This window comes from Lithobates pipiens, unplaced genomic scaffold, assembly GCF_037356315.1.
Source record: "Lithobates pipiens isolate NorthernLeopardFrog02 unplaced genomic scaffold, aLitPip1_a1.2 Scaffold_22, whole genome shotgun sequence".
NCBI lineage: Eukaryota > Metazoa > Chordata > Amphibia > Anura > Ranidae > Lithobates > Lithobates pipiens.
The window spans coordinates 312,529,727-312,555,183 of record NW_027507784.1 but is presented as its reverse complement, the minus strand read 5'-3'; the positions used below and the strand labels follow the sequence as shown (position 1 = coordinate 312,555,183).

Here is a 25,457-nt window from a genome sequence, read left to right as displayed (position 1 = left end):
ATGTACTGTGACATACTGAAGCAGCGCTTGATCCCCTCCCTTCAGAGACTGGGCCGCAGGGCAGTATTCCAACATAACGACCCCAAACACACCTCCAAGATGACCACTGCCTTGCTAAACAAGCTGAGGGTAAAGGTGATGGACTGGCCAAGTATGTCTCCAGACCTAAACCCTATTGAGCATCTGTGGGGCATCCCCAAATGGAAGGTGGAGGAGTGCAAGGTCTCTAACAACCACCAGCTCCACAATGTCCTCATGGAGGAGTGGAAGAGGACTCCAGTGGCAACCTGTGAAGCTCTGGTGACCTCCATGCCCAAGAGGGTTAAGGCAGTGATGGCAAATAATGGGGGCCACACAAAATATTCACACTTTGGGGGTGTACTCACTTTTGTTGCCAGTGGTTTAGATATTAATGGCTGTGTTGAGAGAGAAGAGAACCACTGCTTACAGGTGATGCCATCGGTTGCTAATCCAAGGATGATCCTGTAGGGTGGGGCGCACTCCCTGCCACTGCAGCAGAAACCATGGGACTGAGAACTTCGGATCGGCAGCACACCCACACACAAAGTGTAATGGATTCCTTTATTGAATATAATCAAAGCGATGGATACAGGCAGGGGAAAGCAGATGGGTGTGCTACCGATCCGAAGTTCTCAGTTCCATTAATGGCTGTGTGTTGAGTTATTTTGTGGGGACAGCAAATTTACACTGTTATACAAGCTGTACACTCACTACTTTACATTGTAGCAAAGGGTCATTTCTTCAGTGTTGTCACATGAAAAGATAGAATAAAATATTCACAAAAATGTGAGGGGTGTGCTCCCTTTTGTGTGTGTGTGTGTGTGTGTATGTATATGTGTGTATGTATGTGTGTATGTGTGTGTATATATATATATATATATATATATATATATATATATATATATATAATTAGGGCTGGGAAAATTAAAGATTAATTCCTCGATTAATCGTTAATTTTTTTGATCGTTACCTCTCCACCGGCTTTCGGGTCTTCATGGAGTTCCGTTGGAGATCCGGTGACTGACATCGACGTCACCGGACTCCTCCCCCTTCCCCACATGCCTCCGTCTGCTAATGAAGGGAAGGGGGAGGAGTCTGGTGACGTCGATGTCTGTGACGTCACCGAACAGCCTGGACAGTGATGGTAAATATGGATGTGGTTAACTGGGATCATTCAGTGAGCTAAGTGTAGGCAAATTTGATAACCTCTGTTTTTAACCACTTCAGCCCTAGACGATTTTACCCCCTTCCTTACCAGAACACTTTTTGCGATTCAGCACTGCGTCGCTTTAACTGACAATTGGGCGGTCATGCGACGTTGCACCCAAACAAAATTGACGTAATTTATGGCATTTTATATTTTTTTTAACTAGTAATGGCGACGATCTGCGATTTTATTTTTTTTTTATTTTTTTTTACATTTATTTATTTATTTTTTTCGTGACTGCGACATTGTGACGGACATATCGGACACTTTTGACACATTTTTGGAACTATTTACATTTACACAGCGATCGGTTCTATGAAATTGCACTGATTACTGTGTAAATGTGACTGGCAGGGAAGGGGTTAACACCAGGGGGCGCTGCAGGGGTTAATATGTTTCCTATGGGAGTGATTCTAACTGTGGGGGGAGGGGACTCACAAGGGGAGGAGACTGATCGGTGTTCTGGGAACACACCATCGGTCTACTCTCCTCTGACAGGACGTGGATCTGTGTGTTTACATACACAGATCCACGGTTCTGCTGTGTTCCCGGGCAATCGCAGGTGTCCGACGAACATCGCGGCCGCTAGGCACGTGCACCGGGGCCCGATCGACACCGCGGGCCGCGTGCGCCCCCTAGGCGGCCGGGAATGGGAGGACGTCATATGACGCCCACCCAAGATGGGAGATCCCATCTGTGGGCATCATATGACTATGGGTGGGTAGGGAAGTGGTTAACATTGTTGTAAATAAAACAACAAAATGTAAACACTCTGGTGTGTCTGCGTGACTGGCTAAAGTGATGCCTACTATAAAAAGACTGACAGTCAATATACTAGATACGTTTTATAATTAAAGTTTAACTTTATACGTTATGTTTAAAGTTTAATATAAAAAAAAAAAAATGACTTACGTCAGTGCTACAGTTTGAATTTAAAACGTATTTGTGTGAACTGTGAAGTTAAGTCATGGATTGTGGAAACTAACTAGTGTCGGGTGATTGTATATAGTGTATACCACATTTACCACTGACTAATGCAGAGTTGCAATGCAAGGAGATCAGATAAAAGTAGTTGGATGTGCGTTTTATAATTAATCAAAAATAGTCAATTAATTAATAAGAAAAAATAAAATAAAAAATTATATATATATATATATATATATATATATATCTCACACTGATCAGCCATAACATTATGACCACCCAGGGCCGCTGTTAGAAATCGCCCACCAAAAAAATATCAAAACAATATTATCACTACAGATGCAGTTAAATCATTATTAGGACAGGGGGTAGAGCGGAGCCATGCTGTGTGTGTCTATGGACATACACAGTCTGGCTTGGGAGTGAGCCCGTACATCTGTCCCCATAGGACACAGCTTGCTGTAGGGGGGGGGCACATGCAGGAAAGTAGGAGTGAACAGTGCCAGTGGGAGACTCCAGAAGAGGAAGGAGGTGAGGGCCACTCTGTGCAATACCATTGTACACAGCAGGCAAGTATAACATCCTTTTTAATTTAAAGCCCCAAAAATTTTTCCCATGCAGTGGGGCTGTGCTTGTTTTTCTTTTGTGGAGTGGAGAGGAGATCTGTTTGCCGGATCCTCCGATCCTTCCAGCACAAGACCCGTCCGGCACCCCTTTGCTCCATTGTTCTTGAGTTGTGGTCTTTTCACCTCTGGACCATAGGGGGACACCGCTTTCCAGTGGATTGGAGGATTGGGCAAGTATAAGCTTTCTCCTCACTGCTAGACAAAACAAGCAGTTAACCCATGCAGTGCAGAAAAAATAAAAAAATAAAAAAGGCTTCACACTCACTTTAACCACTTCAATACCGGGCACTTTCGCCCCTTCCTGCCCGCGAGAATTTTCAGCTTTTCGCACTTTGATATTTGCGCGGTCGTACAACACTGTACCCAAACTCCATTTTTATAGTTTTCTTCGCACAATTAGAGCTTTCTTTTGGTGGTATTCAGTCACCTCTGGGATTTTTATTTTTTGCTAAACAAATGAAAAAAAAAATGAAATATTTAAAAAAAAAAAAAGGTTTTCTTTGTTTCGGCCATAAAATTTTGTTTTCTCCTTTGCTGACGGGCACTGATGAGGCGACACTGATGAGTTGGCACTCATAAGGTGGCACTCATGAGGAGGCCCTGATATGTAGAATTAATGGGCACTGATAGGCGGCGCTGACTGGCGGCACTAATGGTCACTGACAGGTGGCACTGATGGAGTCTAATGCTGGCCATACACGGTTAGAATATCATTTGGAAAAACTTCCGCTACGCTCGATCGTTCGAAAAGTTAGTGGTTACATTTTGATTCTCGAAATGCAAATTTTGTGCCAAAAAAAACCCCAACATGTTGGATTTTTTTTCGCAAAAACGATTGATTTTCGAACGAAAATAGTTTGAAAAATCTACAGCGCATGCCCGCTGCTTATATAATCGATCGAGGGCAATTGTACTATTGATGTTGTTATCGATCGCTAATATGTCGAATATTGTGCGGCATCTATTGATACAATGTTGGCGTTCTCGCATGCACGTTCGACAAATTTTACAATTTGCGAAAGTTTTTTTCCAAACGATATTCTAATGCCCCGTACACACGAGCGGACTTTTCAACATCCAAAGTCCGACGGACTGAGTCCGTCAGACTATCCGATCGTGTGTGGGCTGCAACGGACTTTTGACTCGCCAAAGTCCGAAGGACTTTAGAATATGGAACATGCTTCAAATTTTTCCAAAGGAACTCCGCCGGACCCGGTCCCTTCGAAAAATTTGGTCGTGTGTATGCTACTCCGACGGACTAAAACCGACGCTAGGGCAGCTATTGGCTACTGGCTATGAACTTCCTTATTCGAATCCAGTCGTACGTCATCACGTTCGAATCCGTCGGAGTTTAGTGTGATTGTGTGTGGCCAAGTCCGCTCAGCCGAAAAGTCTGTCAGAACTCCGTCGGAATTCCAGCAGAACTCCGACGGAACTCCTTCGGAAGTCTGTCGGACATAAGTCCTCTCGTGTGTACGGGGCTTAACCGTGAATGGCCAGCATAATAGATTGCACTGATGGGCAGCACTGATGATGAGGTACTGAGAGGTGTTACTGTTGGGCACTGATTGACACTGTGATGGGCAATGATTGGCACTGTGGGCACTGGCACTTTTATGGGCACTGATCGGCGTTCCTGATTGGGCACTGATTGGCAGCTGATGGGCACATCTGATGGGGGCTGTGCTGATAATTAATCTGCTGTATATCAGCTCAGACACCCCCTCTGACAGGGAGAGCCGCTGATTAGCTCTACCTGTCAGCGTAAACTGAGGAAAAGCGTTTACCGGGTTCACACAATGGTCAGCTGTGATTGGTCACAGCCGATCACGTGGTAAGAAGCCTCTGCCAGAGGCTCCTTACCACAATCAGGAATGCTGTGTGTCAGACTGACACACAGCACCTCCAATCGCCAGTCAGGATAACAGAATCACTGCCCGGCTGTCAATCTGCTAAAGATCAGGCGGGAAGTGGTTAAAGTGATAATAAAAGCAATACATTTTTTTTTTTTTTAAAAACACACATGTTTTACTTACTAATGCTGGCCATACACTACCAAAAATCGTCCGAAATTTTGTCATTTAGACAGTTCGTTTTTTCGGCCAGTGAATGGGCACAAAATTGATAATCGCTGGGACGTTTTTGAGCTGAAAAAACAAAGAACAAGTTTGGAAATTTTCTGCCGAACAAACGATAAATTGAAAGGTTAATGCATTTCCCGTCCAAACTGCCTGCACTAGGTATATGCAAAAAAACAAACAAACAAACAAAAAAATGCATTCATTTATGTCCACTGAACGATTCATTGGGCATTACATGATGGCACTATCGTTTTCACTCCTGGCCGAATGTTCTTTCTCGAAAATGGGTTTTGCACAGAGCAGCCCCAATCCTCTTTTTCTCGGTTCCCACGCCGGTGCTCCTCTGCTTGGGGGGGGGGTTGAGCACCCAAACAGACTCTCTTTCGAGCCGCTGCTCTGCGTGTCCATTCACATACAGAGCCATGGCTCAGCCCCACCCCCTCTCTCTTCTCATTGGATGTTATTGACAGGAAATTCTTGTCTCAGCCAATGAGGAAGGAGAGTCCCTACAGAGCCAAGGCTCTTGTGCACATTGCTGTGTCTCAGAAAGATCAAAAAAATAAAAAAAACATATCTGTGCTGCAGCTCCTCTAATATGTGTTAGGGGGGCTGCAGCACAGATATGTTTTTTTCATTTTTAATTTCTTGATCTTTCTGCACCAGGGGCTGCTGCACAGATATGTTTTTATTTTATTTATTTATTTATTTTTATGCATGAAAGTAAAAAAACCTTGAGCCTTTAGAACCACTTTAATTCCTGTATCACCATCTCCATCTAGTGGCCAAAATGCAGTATACTTTTCTTCAATGAGAAACTATACCACATTTTGGCTACTAGATGAAGCTGATGATATAGTTATTAAAGTGTATGTAAAATAACCTATTCAGTTTAAAACAGAAATGAAAGTCAAAAGATTTTGTGTATACATATAAACATATTTATATATATATATATATATATATATATATATATATATATATATATATATATATATATATATATATAATATATATATATTTTTTTTTTTAAGCAGTGATCACATACCCTCTGTTCTCAGCTGCATAAAGATCTTCGATTGCTGGGGGAGGAGGAATACAGTGATCTTCCCAGTGAATGGCTGTGCAGAGATGGAGGAGGTGTCAGCACAAGCCTGATCATTGGATTAGCTCGCAGCACAGCTTAAAAACTGACCGCTGGGCCCTCAAGCCTAGAGTGATACATTTTTAATAAGAAAGCAGAGTTCTCGGTCTTCTCGGACTGGAGAGCAGTGACTGTCAGTCACCGGCTCTCTGCTCTACCCCTTTCAGCACTCAATGGAGCACCAGGCTGGAGGGGGGCGGGAGCAGCTGGCTTTGGCTCACAGCTGTTCACTGAGATCCAGAGCCAGCTGTCAGTCAGGCAACTGGGTGAATCTTGACAAAATGGTCGGTATCCTTCCAAAGCCTGGAGTGGCTCTGTGACGTCAGCTGATAGCAGGCTATAACCCACTGTAAGTCGACTCTGGACACAGGAGTGTAAATGTATGAACACTTCTGTGATCCAAAAGAGAACCTGTCCCTTTTTCCATTAGGGGAAACTACAGATTCTTCTGGAAAGCCATGTGTAACATCCGCGTCACTCAGGAGGACCTTTTCTCTTTCAGGCAGTATTTGTCAGTGATGGAGCCAGGCAGCATGGAGAACCTCTGTATTCTGTACCAGAGTCCGGACTTCCTGGTGGTGAACAAGCACTGGGACATTCGCATAGACAGCAAAATGTGGTACGAGAAAGTGACAGTACAGAGCCAGCTAAAGCACAGATTCCCCGAGCTGGCTGATCCCGACACCTATTATGGGTTCAGGTGAGTGACTATTGGGACCGGTATTGACAGCATTTGGGCTTAAGTCAATGGCATCAGTTAAAGTGTTACTAAACCCAGGACTCTGAATTCACTATATCCCGGCTCCCACAGTACACAGAACATGGAAAGGCAATTATTTTAGTAAATTTAAACTGCTAAATACCTTTTCTTGGCAGCATATTGCAGTCTTGTGACTTCTATAAGTTTCTGGTTAACGCTTGTAGGAGGAGTTTTTATTCTCCTCTGACTGTCCTATGAGGCTACAGGACCCCTAACCCTCTGTCTGGACAGTTCTGATTGGCCCTGTGCTGATCGCATGCACCCTCCCAATTAAAAAAGCAATACACACCAAACTGAGCATGTGCAGATTGCCTCCAAGGCTTTGTTCCATCAGCAGATGGATTGGGGAGGATCAGAGAAGACAGGATCAAACAGCCTTTTTTTACACAATGCAGAGGATTTAACCCCTTAGGTTTCATAGTGAGTATAACAAGCATGCTTTACTGGGTATACAGACTGATTTTACTTAGGTTTAGTAACACTTTAAAGAGGTACTGCAGTCTGCTCACATAATTTGTAAGTGGTTGAAACTTCCCTCAAACCAATTTGCATATTATTTTATATATACTGTTATTCTGTACTTGCCAAACATGCTGCAGAAATCCCCCTCCACTGAATCTGGCTGCATCCATTTTAACTGTGGGCATCTGAAGCTGCTGCCTGTTCACTTCCTGGAATTACACAGACACACAGAGGCAGACCTTCAGCTCTGCAGCTTGTATTATGGCATCCCCCTCCCTTCCTGGCAAACTCTCACAGGAATAAGAGAGAGAGCTGTGCATGATGTCCTAAGCCTAGGCTCTTTAACAGACAAGAAACAGGACGTTGACTTTATAACATATTTACTGGCAGAAACAAAAATGTTAAAGAGGAAGTAAACCCTGATGGGTTTACTTCCTCTTTTTTTCCCTGCAAAGGTAAAGCATAATGGACTACTATGCATCGCATAGTAGCTCATTATGTGTCACTTACCTGACACAGGAGCCAGCGAAGTCGCCGCTGTCACCTGTAGTCCGCCGCATCCATCTTGGTTGTGGCGTCTCTCGCAGCTCCGACGAATGACAGCGGAGAAGCCGCGATGACGTCACTCCCGCGCATGCGCACGGGAGTCGCGTCTCGGAGCTCCGACGCTGCCATTCGGCGGAGCCGCGATGACGTCACTCCCGCGCATGCGCACGGGAGTCGACAAATTAGGCAAATCCATTCTTGGACTTGCCGCATTTAGTGCGCCTGCGCGCCGCTGTCTACGGCGCATGCGCCGTAGACAGCGGTGCCCATTTTCGGGCAAATATCTCCTAAACCATATAGGTTTAGGAGATATTACTTGGACCTACAGGTAAGCCTTAATCTAGGCTTACCTGTAGGTCAAAGTTGTTTGGAAGGGTTTACTTCCATTTTAAAGTTAAAAGTTAAAACGACAACAAGGGCAGAAGATTTAATAGATGGAAAGTTGAAAAAAGATGACCGAAGGTCTGTTTTAAGGATGATTCTTGCCTTTAAGCCCCACCCCCTCACATATGCTGTAGAGCTGCAACTAACGATTAATTTGTCTGTCGACTAATCTATCGATTATTTTTTGATTAGTCAACGACTATCCGATTATTTTTTTATGAATCTAGTGGTTTTTTTTTATTAGCTAATTAATCCTTTGGATAACCTTGAGAGTATTGTATTGCAGAGTATTGTATTGTATTGGCTGGCAGGCAGAGTATTGGCTGGCAGAGTATTGTATTGTATGGGCTGGCAGAGTATTGTATTGTATGGGCTGGCAGAGTATTGTATTGTATGGGCTGGCAGAGTATGGGCTGGGTATGGAGGGATGGCTGCTTCCATCCGACCTCTCCCCTCCACTGCACAGATCAGTACAGAGAGGGGAGAGAGAAACCAGCGTCATGTCATGACGCCGGTTTGTTTACAAGTGATCGCTCTGTCGGAGCGATCACATTGTAAATGCCTGGGTGTACAAAGATGGCCGCCGCTTCGGAGCTAGGCCGAAGCTGCGGCCTCTCCTAAGGCCGAGCGGGATGACCCGTTCGGATCATGGATCGGTGACGATCCGTTGCACCCCTAGGGACGGCGGCACGGAGGGTGAGAAGAGAGGGGGACGGCAGCACGGAGGACAGCAGTAGATACTAAGCACTGTGATGCATCGACGCCCTGCACGCACGGCAACTTATTTTTGTAGTCGACGTAATCAATTATGTCGACTCGTCGTGGCGGCTCTAATATGCTGCCTCACCGTCCAATAGGAATGCACCATAGGCAGCAAGGGCAGGCCAAGCTGTGGCACCACCAGGATGTGCTGAAGCACATGTCATATATTGGTGCACACTATGGCATGATAGCAGTACTTGTAGGGCTATTATTCACATTATTTACACGAATTACCTAAAGGGCTTCTCCAGCATGGCCGATTAACAGTTTTGGGTATTTATTTTTTATTTTTTGACAGCTGTGATCCCATTAAGGAGTTTCACCCTCTCTATTTGTTATATTTACTGTTATCATTGAAAGTGAAAGTGAAAGAAAATCCACAAATTTTCATTGTCACCAGAATAGGAATAGAGGGGAAATCTTCCAATGGGGACACTACCAGGGATTCCCTGGAGGGATTTAATCTCACTTCCTGTTGTGGCTATGGGACAGGAAGTAAAGGGAAATCTCAACAATGGGATACAAACGACAAAAAAAAAAAAACCCTGCCATGGGTTATAATATATCCTTATACAGTATATATATATATATATATATATATATATATTGTTTATGTGCACTAAAAGTAATTTTACTGTATTTTTTTTTTTTTTTTCTGAAGCTAAACCATTGTGCTAACATACTATGATCTAAAGATATGGGACTACCACTAATTTCTTCTCCAGGGTCTCTGCTTTCAGAACATATATATTGTTTGGGATTTTTCAGGAGTAAAAGGTGCAAAAAACCCCCCCAAAAAATAAATATGGGCGTAGCAGTGAAAGGGTTAATGTCTGTGGCATCAAAGCAAGGTCAGATGTAAATGAACTATCAGGCAGTGTGTGCAGTGGTTCGCACTGTTACAGCTTGTTTGGTTTTCATCCTTGTATCATCTCTCCGACTCTCAGGTTCTGCCATCAGCTGGACTTCTCTACTAGCGGGGCTTTGTGCGTCGCCCTTAGCAAAGAAGCGGCAGGACGCGCGTATAAGTGTTTCAAGGAGCGCACAGTCACCAAGGCTTACCTGGCACTGGCAAGTACAAAACTTGACCTCTATACAAACCTCAGGCAAAGACTAATTCCATCGTTTGAATACACATGATTCTCTCCCCAAACTCGCTGTCACAATAAAAAAGAAAAAACAAAACAAAGCGCAGGGCTCCACCCACCCAGTCACATCATTCAATTAATAAATGAACTACAAGTACTGACAGCCTTTGCAGCTGTAGGCTTGTAGTTCTGAATGAACTACCAGGACGCTGCTGAGCGCTGTGGCAGTGCATAGTTTCTTCCTGTCGGTGTGTAACTGCCTGCTCATACCAGGTACAAGGAGACGACTTACACTGACAGTCTGCAGGAGTCCTGCATTGCACCCGCAATCTGCTGATCATGACTGCAATGCTTTGCAGGCTTCTAATTAATTTAAAAAAATGGCTGTGATTTGCTGTCCTATGATTTGAAGCAAATCCTGCTGGTTTCCAATCATAACTGGTGACAGCGCAGTCACTGTGCTGGGAACACACAGTGAGCGCACTCTCTGCTCTGCATAGAAAGCTCAGTCGGTAGGGACATATATCTGCGGCATGTGGGAGTCCACCCCCTTTGCTGCCCCACATTTGCATTAGGTGGTTGGCAAAAGGTTAAAGAGGCGTTACACCCCCCCCCCCCCCCCCCCACCAAAAAATTAAAAGTCAGCAGCTATACATACTGTAGCTGCTAACGTTTAATATTAGGACACTTACCTGTCCAGGGAGCCCATGATGTTGGCAACCTAGTCGATTTTCTGATCAGCTCTCGGGTGCTGGCACTGCCATTCGTGATAAGGCAAACCAGCAGCTTCCTTACTGCGCATGCGCATAGCGTGCTGCGTATGCCAACTGGCGCGGTGGCGGAAGGAGGGGGGCGAGGGCGCTGTGGCACAGTCTACCAGATGTTTTGGTTACCTGTCAAAAAACAGGTACCCGCTCCCCCCCCAGAAAGGTGCCAACCAGAGGGGGGAGGGGGCAGATGAGCTGAGCTTCCACTTTTGGGTTGAACTTCTCTTTAATGAAAGCTGCAAATGTAACCACTTGCCTACAGGGCACTTTCACCCCCTTTCTGCCCGGGCCAATATTCAGCTTTCAGCGCTGTCACACTTTAAATGACAATTGCATGGTCATGCAACACTGTACCCAAACTAAAGTTGTTGTTTTTTCTGTTGTTTTTTTTTACACAAATAGAGCTTTCTTTTGGTGGTATTTTAAAGAGGGATTTCACTGTCTTAGACAGGTATCTGCACCCTCCTCCCCCCTGAAAGGTGCCAACTGTGACACTGGAGGGGTGGAGGGCTCCGATGAGCGGAGGTTCCACTTTAGGGTGGAACCCCCGCTTTAATCACCACTGGGTATTTTATTTTTTGCTAAATAAATGAAAAAAGACAGGTAATTTCTCTTTCACTGATGAGGCTGCACTGATAGGCGGCAATGATGAGCATTGAGTGGCAGCACAGATGGGCAAGGATTGGCAGCACTGGTGGGACTACACTGATAATCAGTGCCCTGATTATCAGTGTAGATGTCCCTTTTAGAGAAGCTGGTTATCAGCTCTCTTCTCCTTTCCTCGCACTGTCAGCATGAGGAAAGGAATGCCGATAAGTGGCATCTGTTGACATCCATGATCAGCTGTGATTGGGCAGTATTTTTTTCTAAAAAATGACTTCGAAACCCCCAACATTATAATTTTTATTTTTATTTTTTTAGCAGAGACCCTAGAGAATAAAATGTTGGTTGTTGTAATATTTAATGTCACACTGTATTTGCACAGCGGCCTTTCAAATGCAATTTATTTGGACAAAAAATAAACTTTTTGTGAATTAAAAAATAAAAACGAAATGGTAAAGTTAGCCCAATTTTTTTTGTATAATATGAAAGATGATGTGACGCCACGCGAATCATGATCTTTATTCTAAGCAAAAAAATAGTGATTCTCATTTTGCCCAGAATCGTACAGCTAAGTGGGAGGTGCTTTTACTAGGGGAAGACATGGATCCGTGTCCCTGCTTTGCAGGATCCATGCCTTCACTTACTGACAGAACGTCAATCTGCCTGGTTTACATAGGCAGACTGCTGTTCTGCCTCCGTACCGTATAATTGGTGGTTGCCGGTGGACATCAAGTCCACAGTACCCACCCATCGACTCCCGCTGTGAATAATCACAGTGGGAGTGAGCTACCGATGGCACACATTTGCGCCTGCTACTCGGAAGTGCAGGATCGGGTATATATACGTGATCCTGAGTAAAACGGCTAAAGGGCAGTCGATATGTGGTTAAAAGCTAACTTCACCTTTTAGGAATAAATGCTCATATTTTTGCTGAAAAAAAATGTGCATTTGTTATTTTTTTTTCCTTCAGGAGCCTGCAAAGCATTGCACCCGCGATCATCATGGGTACAACATCAGGAATCTGCAGACTGGCCTTCCAACTCTCTGCCCTTTTACCCGTTTTGGGATTTCAGTAAGAGAGCTGCAGTAAGAATGAATGGACTAGGAACACGCTGATCAGCCTGCTTGTAGTCCATTGAGAACTAGCTGTCTACTGGTGTGGAAGATGGGACTTGTAGTTTCTTCATCCACCGCTCCCTGTGAATGAATGATGTGACTGTGCGGGTGGAGCTCTGCACAGCCGCACCAATTTTAAATGTGACAGCAGAGAGCAAGCCCCACCTGCTGTCACAGAGGGGGGAATAAGGGAGTGGTCACGTAACATTTTCTAAAGTTGAACTTATTCTTTAACATATTAAAGTGGAGGGCCACCGTGAAAAAAAAATACATTAAAAATGTGAAAAAAAAATATATATTTTTTTTCTGACTTACCAGAAATGCCTGTTGCTAGGCACATCATCCTAATCTGCCTCTTCCTCCTCCGTGGAGATCTTCTGGTCTTCTCTCCTCCATGCGGCATCTTCTGGGTAATGGGTCGCGCTGTGTTCTGGGAACTGTGTGTCCCAGAACACAGCGCGCTCCATTCACAAAGCGCTGCGCGACTCGTGCATGCGCAGTCGGAAACAGGCAGTGAAGCCGCAAGGCGCCGGGACCCGAGACTGAGGGCGCCCTGGACAGGTAAGTGTGCTTATTAAAAGTCAGCATCTACAGTGTTTGCTGCTGCTGACTTTTAAATAAATTTTTTTTTTTAAACCGGCCCTCCTCTTTAAAGAGGAACTGCAGTCTGCTCACATTGTAATAAAAACATCTTTGCCATTCTGAAGCTTCCCTCCAACCACTTTGCATATTTAATATATACCGTGATTCTGTACTTGCCAAATATGCTGCAGAAATCTCCCTCCTGGATTTATACAGAGGCACACCTTCAGCTCTGCAGCTCTCATTGGCCCTATTATGACTCATGAGCGAGCGCTTATGAGCGCTGTGCATGATGTCATAAGCCTTGGCTATTGACCAGACAAGAAACAGGAAGTGGGCTGTATAAGGTATTTACTGGCAGAAAAAAAAGTTTTACTATCCAAAATTGAAAACAACAAGGGCAGAGGATTTAATAGATAGATGAAAAAAATGACTGAAGTTCCACTTTAACCACTTCCAGACCAGCCGACACAGTTTTACTGCAGCAGGTTAACTCGACTGGGCAAAACGACGTTGCCTTGCATCGCTTTGCCTTTTGGCCATTAGGGGTGTGCCTGGGGCCAATGCAAGTGCCCGGCGGGCGTGATGACTGCTGGGCCCCCACAATCACTCGTGACAGAGCGAGAACCGGGATCTGTATGTGTAAACGCACAGATCCCGGTTCTCTCAGGGGAGAGGAGACAGATTGTGTTTATACTAAGTATGAACACCAATCCCTCTCTCCTCCCAGACAGTCCCACCCCCTACAGTTAGAACACACCCAGGGAACACAGTTAACCCCTTGATTGCCCCCCTATTGTTAACCCCTTCCCTGGCAGTGACATTTAGACAGTAATCAGTGCATTTTCATAGCACTGATCGCTGTATAATTGGTCTCAAAAATGTGTCAAAAGTGTCCAATTTGTCCGCTGCAATATCACAGTCCTGATTAAAAATCAGCAAAAAATAATAAGAAGAATGCCATAAATCTATCCCCTATTTTGTAGACGCTATAATGTTTGCGCAAACCAATCAATATACGTTTTTATTGGCTTTTTTTTTACCAAAAATATGTAGAAGAATACATATCGGCCTAAACTGAGAACGTTTTTTGAAAAAAATGTGTGATATTTATTATAGCAAAAAGTAAAAGATATAGGGGAATTGCACTGCAAGTGCACTTGGAAGTGCAGTCACTGTAGAAACCGAGGAAAATAAAATTCAGCATTTTAGCTTGCACATGATTGGATGATAAAAGTGCACTTTACAATTGTAGTTTGTACTTGTGTTTCTTTTTCAAAATTGTCGCTCTTCTTTTGTTTATAGCGCAAAAAATAAAAACCGCAGAGATGATAAAATACCACCAAAAGAAAGCTCTATTTGTGGGTGGAAAACTGATGTCAATTTTGTTTGGATACATCGTCGCACGTCAGCGCAATTGTCAGTTAAAGCGACGCAGTGCCGTATTGCAAAAAATGGCCCGGTCATCGAGCAGCCAAATCTTCCGGGGCTGAAGTGGTTAAAGCTTATATGAGGTTTTAGTCATGGGATTTTCATGATCGTTGCATTCTCTTGTGTCCTGTTGAAGCTTTCTGTACTGATATTTGTGACTTCCCCACACAGGTCCGAGGCAGTGTTACACAGAGCTGCATGACCATCACACTGGCCATTGGTAAGAACACACAAGAGGGACTCACACACATGATGTGTGTGGAAGGGACTGAAGGTGAGGTGTAATATTTATAAAAATGATTTAGTTATTTCGCAGTTTTTTCAAAGGTGCACTAACATTTGCACTGCACGCTCTTGTTTCTTTCTGCAGGGTGTGAGAATGAAAAGCCTTGTCAGACTTATCTGACCGTCCTACAGCATGGATTATACAAGGGAGAACCTGTCACCAAAGTTTTGTTGCAGCCATTGACTGGTATGCAGGGTTGGGCAATTTGCGCTTGGGGTTGATCTGTTTAGTCATAGAGGAGAACATTAGAGAACAGAAACTTTCATTGTCCAAGCTCGAAGCTCTGAAACTCGAAGATCTAAAATGCTCAGTATCCAAAACCCCGTGTATTTCATACTGTATGAGTGCTCGGCACCCGTAGGTGAATTCTTGACACCCCAAAAGCTACACAAGCTGCATTTGAGACAGATCTGGGTGTTTTGGAACACCTGATAAATCCAACTGTTTTTAAGCTTTTCTTCAGGCATATATCAGGTGTTTTTAGCCTGTAAGAACTGGTCTTCTCCCCCCAGTGTGATCCAGTTGCTAAACAAAAACACCTCCAGCTTCAATGTACATGTACGATGCTTAAAATACTCTTCTAAAATGCTTGTACAGTGGGGAAAATAATCATTTCATCCCCTGCAGATTTTGAAGGTGTATTTTAAATGATAGAGACAGACTATCAACCAAAAATGCAGAAAAAACACAATACAGATGTTATCAATTGAGTTGCAGTTCAGTGAGTAAAATAAATATTTGATCCCCTACCAACCAACAATAATTCCGGTTCCGCAGACTGGCTACAGTATTTCCTCATGTGGAACACAGATTAGTCCTGGCAATTTAAGAAGGTGCTCCCAACGACAACTCGTTATGTGTATAAGACATCTGTCCACATAATCTTTCTTCCATTCAAACCTCACCATCATGGTCAGGACCAAAGAGTTGTCAAAGGACATCCGGGCCAAGATTGTAGACCTGTTCAAGCCTGGAATGGGCTAAAAGACCATCAGTAAGAAGCTTGGTGAGAAGGAGACCACTGTTGGAGCAATTATTCACAAATGGAAGAAATTCAAAGTAACTATTGATGGCTCTTGGTCTGGAGCTCCATGCAAGATTTCTCTTCATGGGGAAAGGATGACCATGAGAAAAGAGAGGGCTTAGTCCAGAACTACACAGGAGGAGCTTGTGAATGATCCCAAGGAAGTTGGGACCACAGTCGCCAAACAAAACATGTATACTATTGGTGGGCTATATCCTCCATTAACCTTTTGCTATTTTACATTGTGACCATGGACAGTTTTGCTACCAATGATTCTGACCAGCGGACAGATTGGGGATCACTTTTGCTGCTGCTGTGTGGATCAATAGCCACAGATTAGGAAGGTCACTAATGCTATCTATGTACCTCTACAGCACGCCGCTACCTCCTTAGTTCATTCAGACACTTACAGGCATATTCATGAATGTGACTTTCATGTAACAATTGCTAGTGATGAATCAATTACTGTCATTTAAAACACATTCACCTGGAAGATTCACCTGTAGAAAATGTTTGTTGAATGTCAAAATCACTGCTTTATAAATATCCCCCACAGTGTTGGTGGAGAAATTGTCACCCTTAAAGTGGCTGTAAAGCCTAAATATTTTTTACCTTAATGAATTCCTTGTTTAGGTGTCAGCATCCCCCCCCTTTACTTACCTGAGCCCTCATTCAATCCAGCGCTATGCATGTCTGCAGCTCTTCTCTCCCCTCACTTCTCACTGGCTTTGCTGAGGCATCGAGAGCCATTGGTTCCCAGTGCTGTCAATCAAAGCCAGTGACAGGAGAGCAGGGCCAAGTCCCCCTGTCTGTGTCAGTGGATGCATCAGGACACACTGGACAGAGGGGAGGGGCCAGGAGCGCCAGCAAGTGACCCAAAAAGAGGAGATTTCCAGCCGCTCTGTGCAATTTAATTGCACAAAGCAGATAAGTATAGACATATTTGTTGTGGTGTTTGTTTTTTTTTTTTGTTTTTTTTATTTATTTACCTTTACAATCACTTTAACCTGTGAAAACCCTTATGCCGCGTACACGAGATCGGAATTTTCGGCCAGCAAAAGACGGATGAGAGCTTTTCATCAGAAAATGCGACCATGTGTATCTTCCATCGGAATTTAGCTGGCCGAATTCCTGCCAGCAAACATTTGATAGCATGTTCTCAATTTTCCCGATGGAAAAACTTTCTATTGGAAATTCCGATCGTGTGTATGCAATTCCGAAGGGCAAAAACTCACGCATGCTCAGATTCAACTACGAGATGGAAGCTATTGGTTACTGGGTATTGAACTTCCTTTTTCTAGTCCCGTCATACGTGTTGTACGTCACCGCGTTCTTGGCGGTCGGAATTTGGTGTGACCATGTGTAGGCAAGACAGTTTGAGCGGAATTCTGTCGGAATTCCAACGGGAAAACCATTAGAGCTTTTTCCGATAAGAATTCTGATCGGGTGTACGCGGTATTAGAGATTTGGTCACAGAATAACACAAGATTGATGAAGATATAACCCCTTCTTCTTTTTTTTTTTTTTATGTTACTTTTGTGAGCATTCAAATAATACCTTTATTTTTATATCTCCATAGGCCGGACGCACCAGCTTAGAGTCCACTGCAGTGCCCTGGGCTATCCCATCGTGGGAGACTTTACCTATAGCTTTAAGAAGGACAATGACCCATATAGGATGATGCTGCATGCCTACTACCTACGTATACCCACCGACCACGAGCTTATCGAAGTCACAGCACCTGACCCCTTTCAGCCAGAAATGGACCCCAACTGGACACCGACAGAAATTATGAAGAGCCTGAGTGAAGCCATGGCTAACCTTATCAACAAGGCCTTCTCTATGGAGGGTCCTGAACCAGAAGGCAAGGCTGAGCCACTGAAGCTAGTGGAGAAGAAGAGGGAGACGGAGGAGGAGAGAGCTGTGTGCCAACAGTGGCTGGCAGAGTGGCCTGGGGAATAACCTGTTATAATCGAGTTGTATTTTTTGCATTGTAGCCAATGCCACAAGGTACAAAACTGTGCCGAGCACACCAGACTTCATCTTCCGTTTTAGTTCTGGAAATGAAGCCGTAACATCTTAGCAATAGTTTATTCACCTCTGGTTCAGCCAGTCACAGCTGCAGGACCACAGTACACTGCTCAATGGCATCTTTGGTGTCACAGATGCTCACCAGCAATACTCCATTTACTGCTGCTAGAGTATTTTTAATGCTTTTTACCAAGTCCCAGGTGGCATAGCATAGGAGGACATCACAGCCAGGGGTCATTTTATTTTAAACAACCTCTTAAATGTGTTGTTGGGACTGGGACTGCTTTTATGTTGTAAATTTTTAAATCCTGCTTCACCTAACCACAGGAGAAGGATATGTTTTTATGGACTGTGCCAGAGGCACTTCAGTGGTGGAGAGGGTATGGAGTTTCAGTGATTGCAATGGTTTTCATTGAATACATAGGTTGCCTCTGCAGTAATGGCACCAGTTTCTAGCAAATTTAAAGATTGCCTTCTTTGCTGGTCTCCAATGGATCCTTAGGCTGCCTTCCCAGTGATGTCACTGGTGTGCAGTAAATTTGCAGTGAGCCTTTGATTCTTCAATTATGTCACTGCATTTAATTTGATTCATAGACTGCAGTGTTTTCATTTATTTTCAATTAATTCCTAGGCTGCCTTTATAGTGACATCATTGGTTTCCAGTGAATTCATAGGCTGTCTCTGCAGTGATGTCACTGGTTTCCAAAGAATTCACAGGCTGCTTTTATGCAATGATGTCACTCATTTTTATGAGTTCATCAGTTACCATCTTAGTGATGTGATTGGTTTCCAGTGCATTCATAGGTTTCAAGTGAATTCATAGGCTGCTTGGTGATGGCTGATTTTACAGTTCTCTCACTAATGTCACTACTTCCTGGTAAATTGTGTTCTTGGGGAGATCTCTACCTACGGATCTGAAGGGCTGCTTTAAAAAAAAGAAAAAGTATTGATACAGCATAACAAAATTACCGCCTTCTTTGGGTGTGCATAGGAAGATAATTAAAGCCATATTTATTAATAGTCTGCCTTCTTGATAAGGTTGTTTCACATTGTGTCTGTTCACAAGCTAGCGATTTACAGTGTGGTTGTAGAGCAGAACCTTTTTAAACTTTTTTTTTTTCCCCTAATGTATGAATTTTTATGCTGCTTAGACTCCATCATGGCCCCATTTTGTTGGCAGTTACCGGAGTCAAAACATGTGGAAACGTTAAATTGGAACATCCACCTCTTTAAAATGTCTCCTAAGCCAGGTGTGTGGGATAGCCAGACTCTGGATCACCGTTGTTTGGCCTCAATTATGAATGTATCTGAGGAAAGACTCGCCTTTTGTGTTGACCAGTGGACCCAATCAGATTCTCTCCCATGATGCAATGGGAAAAGGGGAATAATTGCTATACAGAATACTGATTCATTAGTTCCCTCCTTATAAAAAAGTCGGTAGATTTTGATGATGCTTCGAAATAACAAGTGACCGGTACAAATTTAGTAGATGGCTTAAAAGAATGAGGCATATGGTCTGTACATGTTTAGTGAATTGCTCCTCCCGTGTGCACCTTTTTACTGATTATAAATTAATGAACTGCTTGTTACTTTTAAAATGGAACAAAGAGTTGGTTGTAATGCATGTATGTTTATGGTTTTACATGATACATAGTTTTTTTTGGGCAGCCATTCTTGTGATACAAACACTGTTAGTTAAATTGCTCTGCTAATTCCTGGTTTACCGCCAATGACCTGGATCCGCTTCCTGCTCACTGGACACTGATGATGCTGATTCGCTGTCCAATGAGAAGTAAAATAGGAAACTCAATTGCTGAAACAGTGAAAATAAATTGCTAAAAGAGGGAAGCTACAATGGTTCTGGGTAGAGAAGAGATGCACCGAAATTTCAGCCGCTGAAGCATATCGGCCGAAAGTGTTATCGGCACTTTGCCGATAGAGAAAGGGGTGCTGATCATGGCACCGAAAATGCACGTGATTTTTTCACAATTTTACCACCATTTTACTGTGCTTATGGTATGTTTTTCATATGTTGTGTGACTCAAAAACTTGGCATGGGTGCGTTATTGATGTGTTCTTGCTGCATTTTGAATGCATTTTAATGATGAGGTGCGTTTTTGGTGCAATTTTTTTTTTCTTTTTTTTTTAAATTCCATTTTATTAATGGCTAAAGGTACAATACAAAATTGTTAACCAGAATATCGGTGACCATAGCCAATAGCATTGCTCGTATAAGGCATAAAAAATATATCAATGTTACAGACGGTCATCTCATGTATATAGACAAAGAAATATAACAACTGAATATGAAACTGATCAGTATAACTGAAAAATAATGGGTTGCAATAAAGCAGCACAAAACAAAGGCATCAAAATGTACACATCCAAATTTCGGCTATGGCTTGTCAACCTGTGAACCTTTGCAACAAAAAGCTGACTCAGTATGCCGAAAACCCATACTTAATCTTGCCAAGATAAGAGGTTAATCTAGACTTGTCTTAGAGAGTGGAATTAAAAGATTTGGAAAATATGGTAATGGGAAAATCACTGTCTTCTGGTCCAGTTCAAGCATCGGGAGGACAGTAATGCTTTATTAATTCAAATCAAACTGTGGATCAGAGAAATCTGCAGTAAAAGGCTTATCCAGTCCAGAAGAAAAAGCAGGGTAGGGAAAACAGGATTGAGGAGAGAAACTGACAAAAATAATAGAAGGAAGGGGGAAGCAATGTTAAGAGCCGCCGAATTTTGACAGATTAATTTTTTAATTGGATAGGGCACTGTACAAGCGTGGGGCTTGAAGAATGTTTGACAGGGATTAGATACGAAGGATAATAAATCGTCCGCAAAAGTCGCTATTTTATGATGACCCGAAGGCTTCTGGGGACCAGAAATGTTCGGGTCAGTCCGAACAGTACAGAGAAAAGGCTCCAGCGTTAATATAAAAATCAGGGTAGAAAGAGGGCAGCCCTGTCTCGTCCCGTTCGAGATGGAAAAGTACTTGGAGCGCAATTTGTTTACCCATATGGATGCTGATGGTGTGGAGTAGAGGGACAGGATCCAGCTTGTGAGATGGGGGCCTATACCAATATGAGACAGGGTGGCCTGCATAAAATGCCAAGCCACCCTGTCGAAGGCCTTGTCCGCATCTGTTGATACGAGCAAGGGACACTTCGAAGAATGAGCCGCCTGGATGATCTTGAGGACCCGAGTGGTGTTGTCCCTGGCCTCCCTTGAGGGAAGGAAGCCCACTTGATCTACATGGGTCAACTGAGGGATATAGGGGAGGAGTCTATTGCCAAGATTTTAGAGAATAATTTCAGATCGACATTCAGTAGCGCAATAGGCCCATAGTTCCCACACTGGGAAGGATCTTTGCCATCTTTGTGAATCAGGGAAAGGTATGCCCACAGAGAATAGGGTGTCACCGAGCCTGCTTCCACCAGTGAGTTGTACACTGTCAGGAATTGAGGAATTAATCTATATGAGAAAGTTCTATAATAAGCCAGTGAAAAGCCATCTGGGCCAGGGGCCTTGCAGGGTTTTGTTTGGGCAATGGAAGACCCCACCTCCTTCTCTGTGATCAATGATTCCAATGTCTTACTGGCATCACTTGGTAGAGAGGGCATACCTGAGGCAAAAATGTACTCTAGCGGCTCCGTTACACGGTCTCTTGAGGTCCCCGTGGCCTGAGTGGCATTAAAGTTATAAAGATTGTGGTAGAATTACGAGGACTCTTTGTCGATATCCTGGGAAGTGTGTACTCTAGCCCCCTGATTGGAAGTTATAGAAGGGATGAAAGTGCGTTTCCTCGGGCTGCGTAGGGCTTTTGCCAACATAGAGCCTGGTTTGATAGAATATTCGTATAGGGAACATTTTGCCCAAGCCATGCTTTGGGTGGTTTTATGAAAGAGCGAATCATTCAGCTCTTGCCTGGCCTGCAAAAGTCTGGTAATGAGCTAATGCCAGGGATATTTTAAGCAGTAGCTCAAGGGAATGCACTCGTGCAATAAGGTTGTTTTATTGCTTGGCCCTTTCCTTCTTCCATTAAGAACCCATCCGAATTAGAACCCCCCCCCCCCGCACTACACACTTATGGGCCTCCAAACATGCATGGAGTTCTGAGTGGATTCAGCATTTTCCGAAAAGTATGTGGCTAATGAACGATCTAATTCCTCATGGACCTCAGGCAGTTGTAATAGGGATTCATTTAGTCTCCAGGTAGGGGAACATGGCTGAGAAATTTCCAGCTCAAATGTCATGTGGACAGGGGCATGGTCCAAGAAGGCAGTTATATTGATCTGGGAGGACGTGACAAGAGGTAGATCTTTGTGTTGAATAAGAAATCAATCCTGGTATAAGAGTGATGCACCGGAGAGAAAAAGATGTAATCTCTCTTCCCCCAGGTGCATCAACCTCCAGGGGGTCTACCAAATTGAGTTGAAATTCCATTCTCGTTTTTTTTTCAGGTACGCAGAAGATAAATGGAAGGCTGCATAGAGACCACTTCTTCCACACAGAGAGTAAAGCAGAGTCCCACTCTGTAGCTTATGACAGAGTATAGGCTTCCACTCTGGTTGTGGCTAATTTTTTAAGAAAATAAACTGTAATGCCCTGTACACACGGTCGGACTTTCCGATGACAAAATCCGTCGGATTTTTTCCAACGGATTTTGGACCAAACTTGTCTAGCATGTTGGAAAATCCGATCGTTCTGAACACGGTGACGTAGAACATGTATGACGGGACTATAAATGGGCCAGTAGCCAATAGCTTTTGTCTCTAATTTATTCTGAGCATGCGTGCCACTTTGTCCGTCGGAATTGTCTACACATGATCGAAATTTAAACGATCGGATTTTGTTGTTGGAAAATTTTAGATCCAGCTGTCAAACTTTTTGTGTCGTAAATTCAGACGTAAAAAGTCCGATGGAGCCCACACACGATCGGATTTTCCGACAACATGATCCGATTGCACATTTTCCGTCGGAAAGTCCGACCGCGTATACAGGGCATTAGACATTGAAAACCTTTTGGGTTTGATGTACCTGGAATATATTTAGCTTATTTAAACTTGAAGTTCAAATGGGCTTTAAGAAACCATTTGCATGGTCGCTGAGGCCCATACACCATGAATCGGGCATTTGTTTTTACTACTTGGTCTCCCAGGTGCTACTTGAAGGCAACCCATATAAGTCCGTGGGGATGCAGCAGCTAGTGGACACACCTGCTCATCCTAATTTGACGGGTGTGGGTAAGTGGCCCCAAATGCACTCTGCCTGCATTTGGGCTGCTCAGTCACACACCTGTCAAATTAGGATGAGCAGATTTCTCTGTACAGCTGTTGCATCCCTATAGACTTACACAAGCTGCATGCATGTAGCACCTGAGGGGCTCCAGCTGCATAAATTAAATGGGCAATTCACAGTGTGCCAGCATCACTGCCTGTGAGGTATAATACTTATCTGTTCCTCAGCCTACACTGCTGATCTTCACTCTCTTCGAGAGCCAAGTTTGCTGAAGAATTTCCAGCACCAACTCTTCTGGGACTGTCGGGTGCCTGGTTCCTCTCTGCGCTCTGTGGCTTTATTCACTGGCCCCCATGTCACTACAACGGACAAGGACCAGTGTACAGCCCTCAGTGGGGGACCAAACCTTTGATGCATCTGGAGGTGTGTTGGATGCTGAACATTCTTCATCCACTGAAGCTTTTTAAGAGAATAGAGATTGGTGTGCAAGCAGCAGGACAGCTAAGTATTAACCATTTTCTTTAAAGTAAAACATGTTTTAATGCAGAGTTGTTTTAAAGCTGACATTTTTTTGTTTAGTTCTAAATACAGTGAGGAAGGGTCTAATGCTGTCTGTGATCCTGTTGGGAAGAACTTCCTTTACTTCGTTTACCAGTGATGGTAAGTGAGAGGAAACAAAAAACACATTCTAATTGAGTATGAAAGGGCTACAACCTCAGTGGGGTTTTTATTGCTTGAAGGTGTAAGGAAAATGAGAGCACCACACCCAAGTTTTATGAGTACAAGAGTACTTAATTAATCATAGAAGTCCAAAGACAATAAGCCAATGTGTATAATGGACTACATGGCTCCCTTTGTCAGAGTTTAAACTGCTGATTTAAATTAAATGTGTGGGTTGACAAGAGGGTTGTTCCAATTTGGGGAAAAATCTCTCTTATTCCAAAAGTGTGTTTCTTACTGGTTGTGTAGGTGTGTGTAGCCAGAATCATTGTACTCTACAGTAAGGGCTTACCTTGACCATCAGTCACTGAGTCCATTTCAGATCCAGCACCTTCGACCTACATTTTTCAAGTTTTATCTTTCTGTCTGTGTTCCTATTGGGGAGATATTGACAGTGGTCTCAGGGACAGGAAATTAGGAAATATCTGCCCCAACAGGGACACGGACACCAATAAAAACACAAAAAGAGCACCAAACCTAAGAGAGCCTAAGTTGCTTTAATGATTTGTAATATGATCACATAGAACACTTACAACACCTTTTTGGGGGCCAATTATCTCCCCCTTCATCCAGGCTTGGCATTGTCAATACTGCATGACTCCATAACACTCCCATAAGAAGATAAGCCAGTTATATTACAGATCTTTTTGGATACCTGTTACATTGAGTCCACTTAAACCCTTACAACAATTCCAAGTCCCGATCTCCAAACACGTTGGCAATTCTATGTGATTATATTATTAAATCGACTCCTTTTACGATTTGGTTTGGCGCTTCTTTTGAGTTTGTATGCTTTGAGTCACGTTATGGGTATCCATCAAGGCTTTAAGTGAGTGGTCTAGTCTTACCACAGCAAGTGAGCTTCTTTGAATCTAGATACTTCTTTTATTGAAGCAATGTGTTCTGAAGTCTTAGTTCCTCTCAGATATGTGTATTTAGACCAGTAAATACTTGACAGAGGTTTCTTTCCTCGCTCTATCTGGAACTAAAACCTTTTTATTTATTTTTTTGGGCTGGAGTTGGTCTATCATAAATCTATAAGAAGATAACGGGTAACATGAATTATGCTTGAAATGTAAGATAGTAATTTTGAAGAAAATTTATTTTTATGCTAAATGTATGTTTATTTTTGACTGTATTTAAAACGTTTGCCTTCAGTTTTATGTTTTCACACTGCTTTTATTTTACTGTTGTATTTTTATAATTTTACATTTGTTTTTTATGATTTATCTTTATATTACACAAGAACCATGCACAAGGATTAAATAATTAAAACAAATCTTATTATTGGTGTTTAAAATGTGTTGTTTTTTTGTTGTTATTTGTGACTGTGTATATGTGGTAGTAATCGGGGACATACACTATAAATCCAAAGGTTTGTAGATGCCCCTCCAAATTATTGTGTTCAGGTTTTTCCAGTGCAGGTTACTGGTAATGTTAGCGCATGTAATGACATTTTGTGCGCTTTAAACCTTCCGGGAACAAATTGAGACAGGCTCTTTTCTGTCCCAGCATGACCATGTTCCTGTACACAAGATTCTTGACTTCAACCGTAAGCATCACCTTTGGGATTGGATTGAAATGCAAATTGCAAGCCAGGTCTTCCCTTCAACGCCAAAGCCAGGTCTTCCCTTCAACGCCAAAGCCAGGT

At 43.3% G+C, this 25,457-nt stretch overlaps 1 protein-coding gene across 1 annotated transcript in view; it reads left to right on the top strand.

The window, feature by feature from the left end:
* RPUSD1 (RNA pseudouridine synthase domain containing 1) overlaps positions 1–22,753 on the top strand; it is a 25,581-nt gene extending 2,828 nt beyond the window's left edge. Inside the window, exons 2-6 of the mRNA XM_077449399.1 lie at positions 6,503–6,700; positions 9,862–9,985; positions 14,673–14,775; positions 14,872–14,973; positions 17,391–22,753. Of these exons, the coding sequence (XP_077305525.1) occupies positions 6,519–6,700; positions 9,862–9,985; positions 14,673–14,775; positions 14,872–14,973; positions 17,391–17,773 (894 nt within the window). The 5' untranslated portion in view covers positions 6,503–6,518 and the 3' untranslated portion in view covers positions 17,774–22,753. The remainder of the gene's footprint in view (positions 1–6,502; positions 6,701–9,861; positions 9,986–14,672; positions 14,776–14,871; positions 14,974–17,390) is intronic.
* Positions 22,754–25,457: the final 2,704 nt, after the last annotated feature.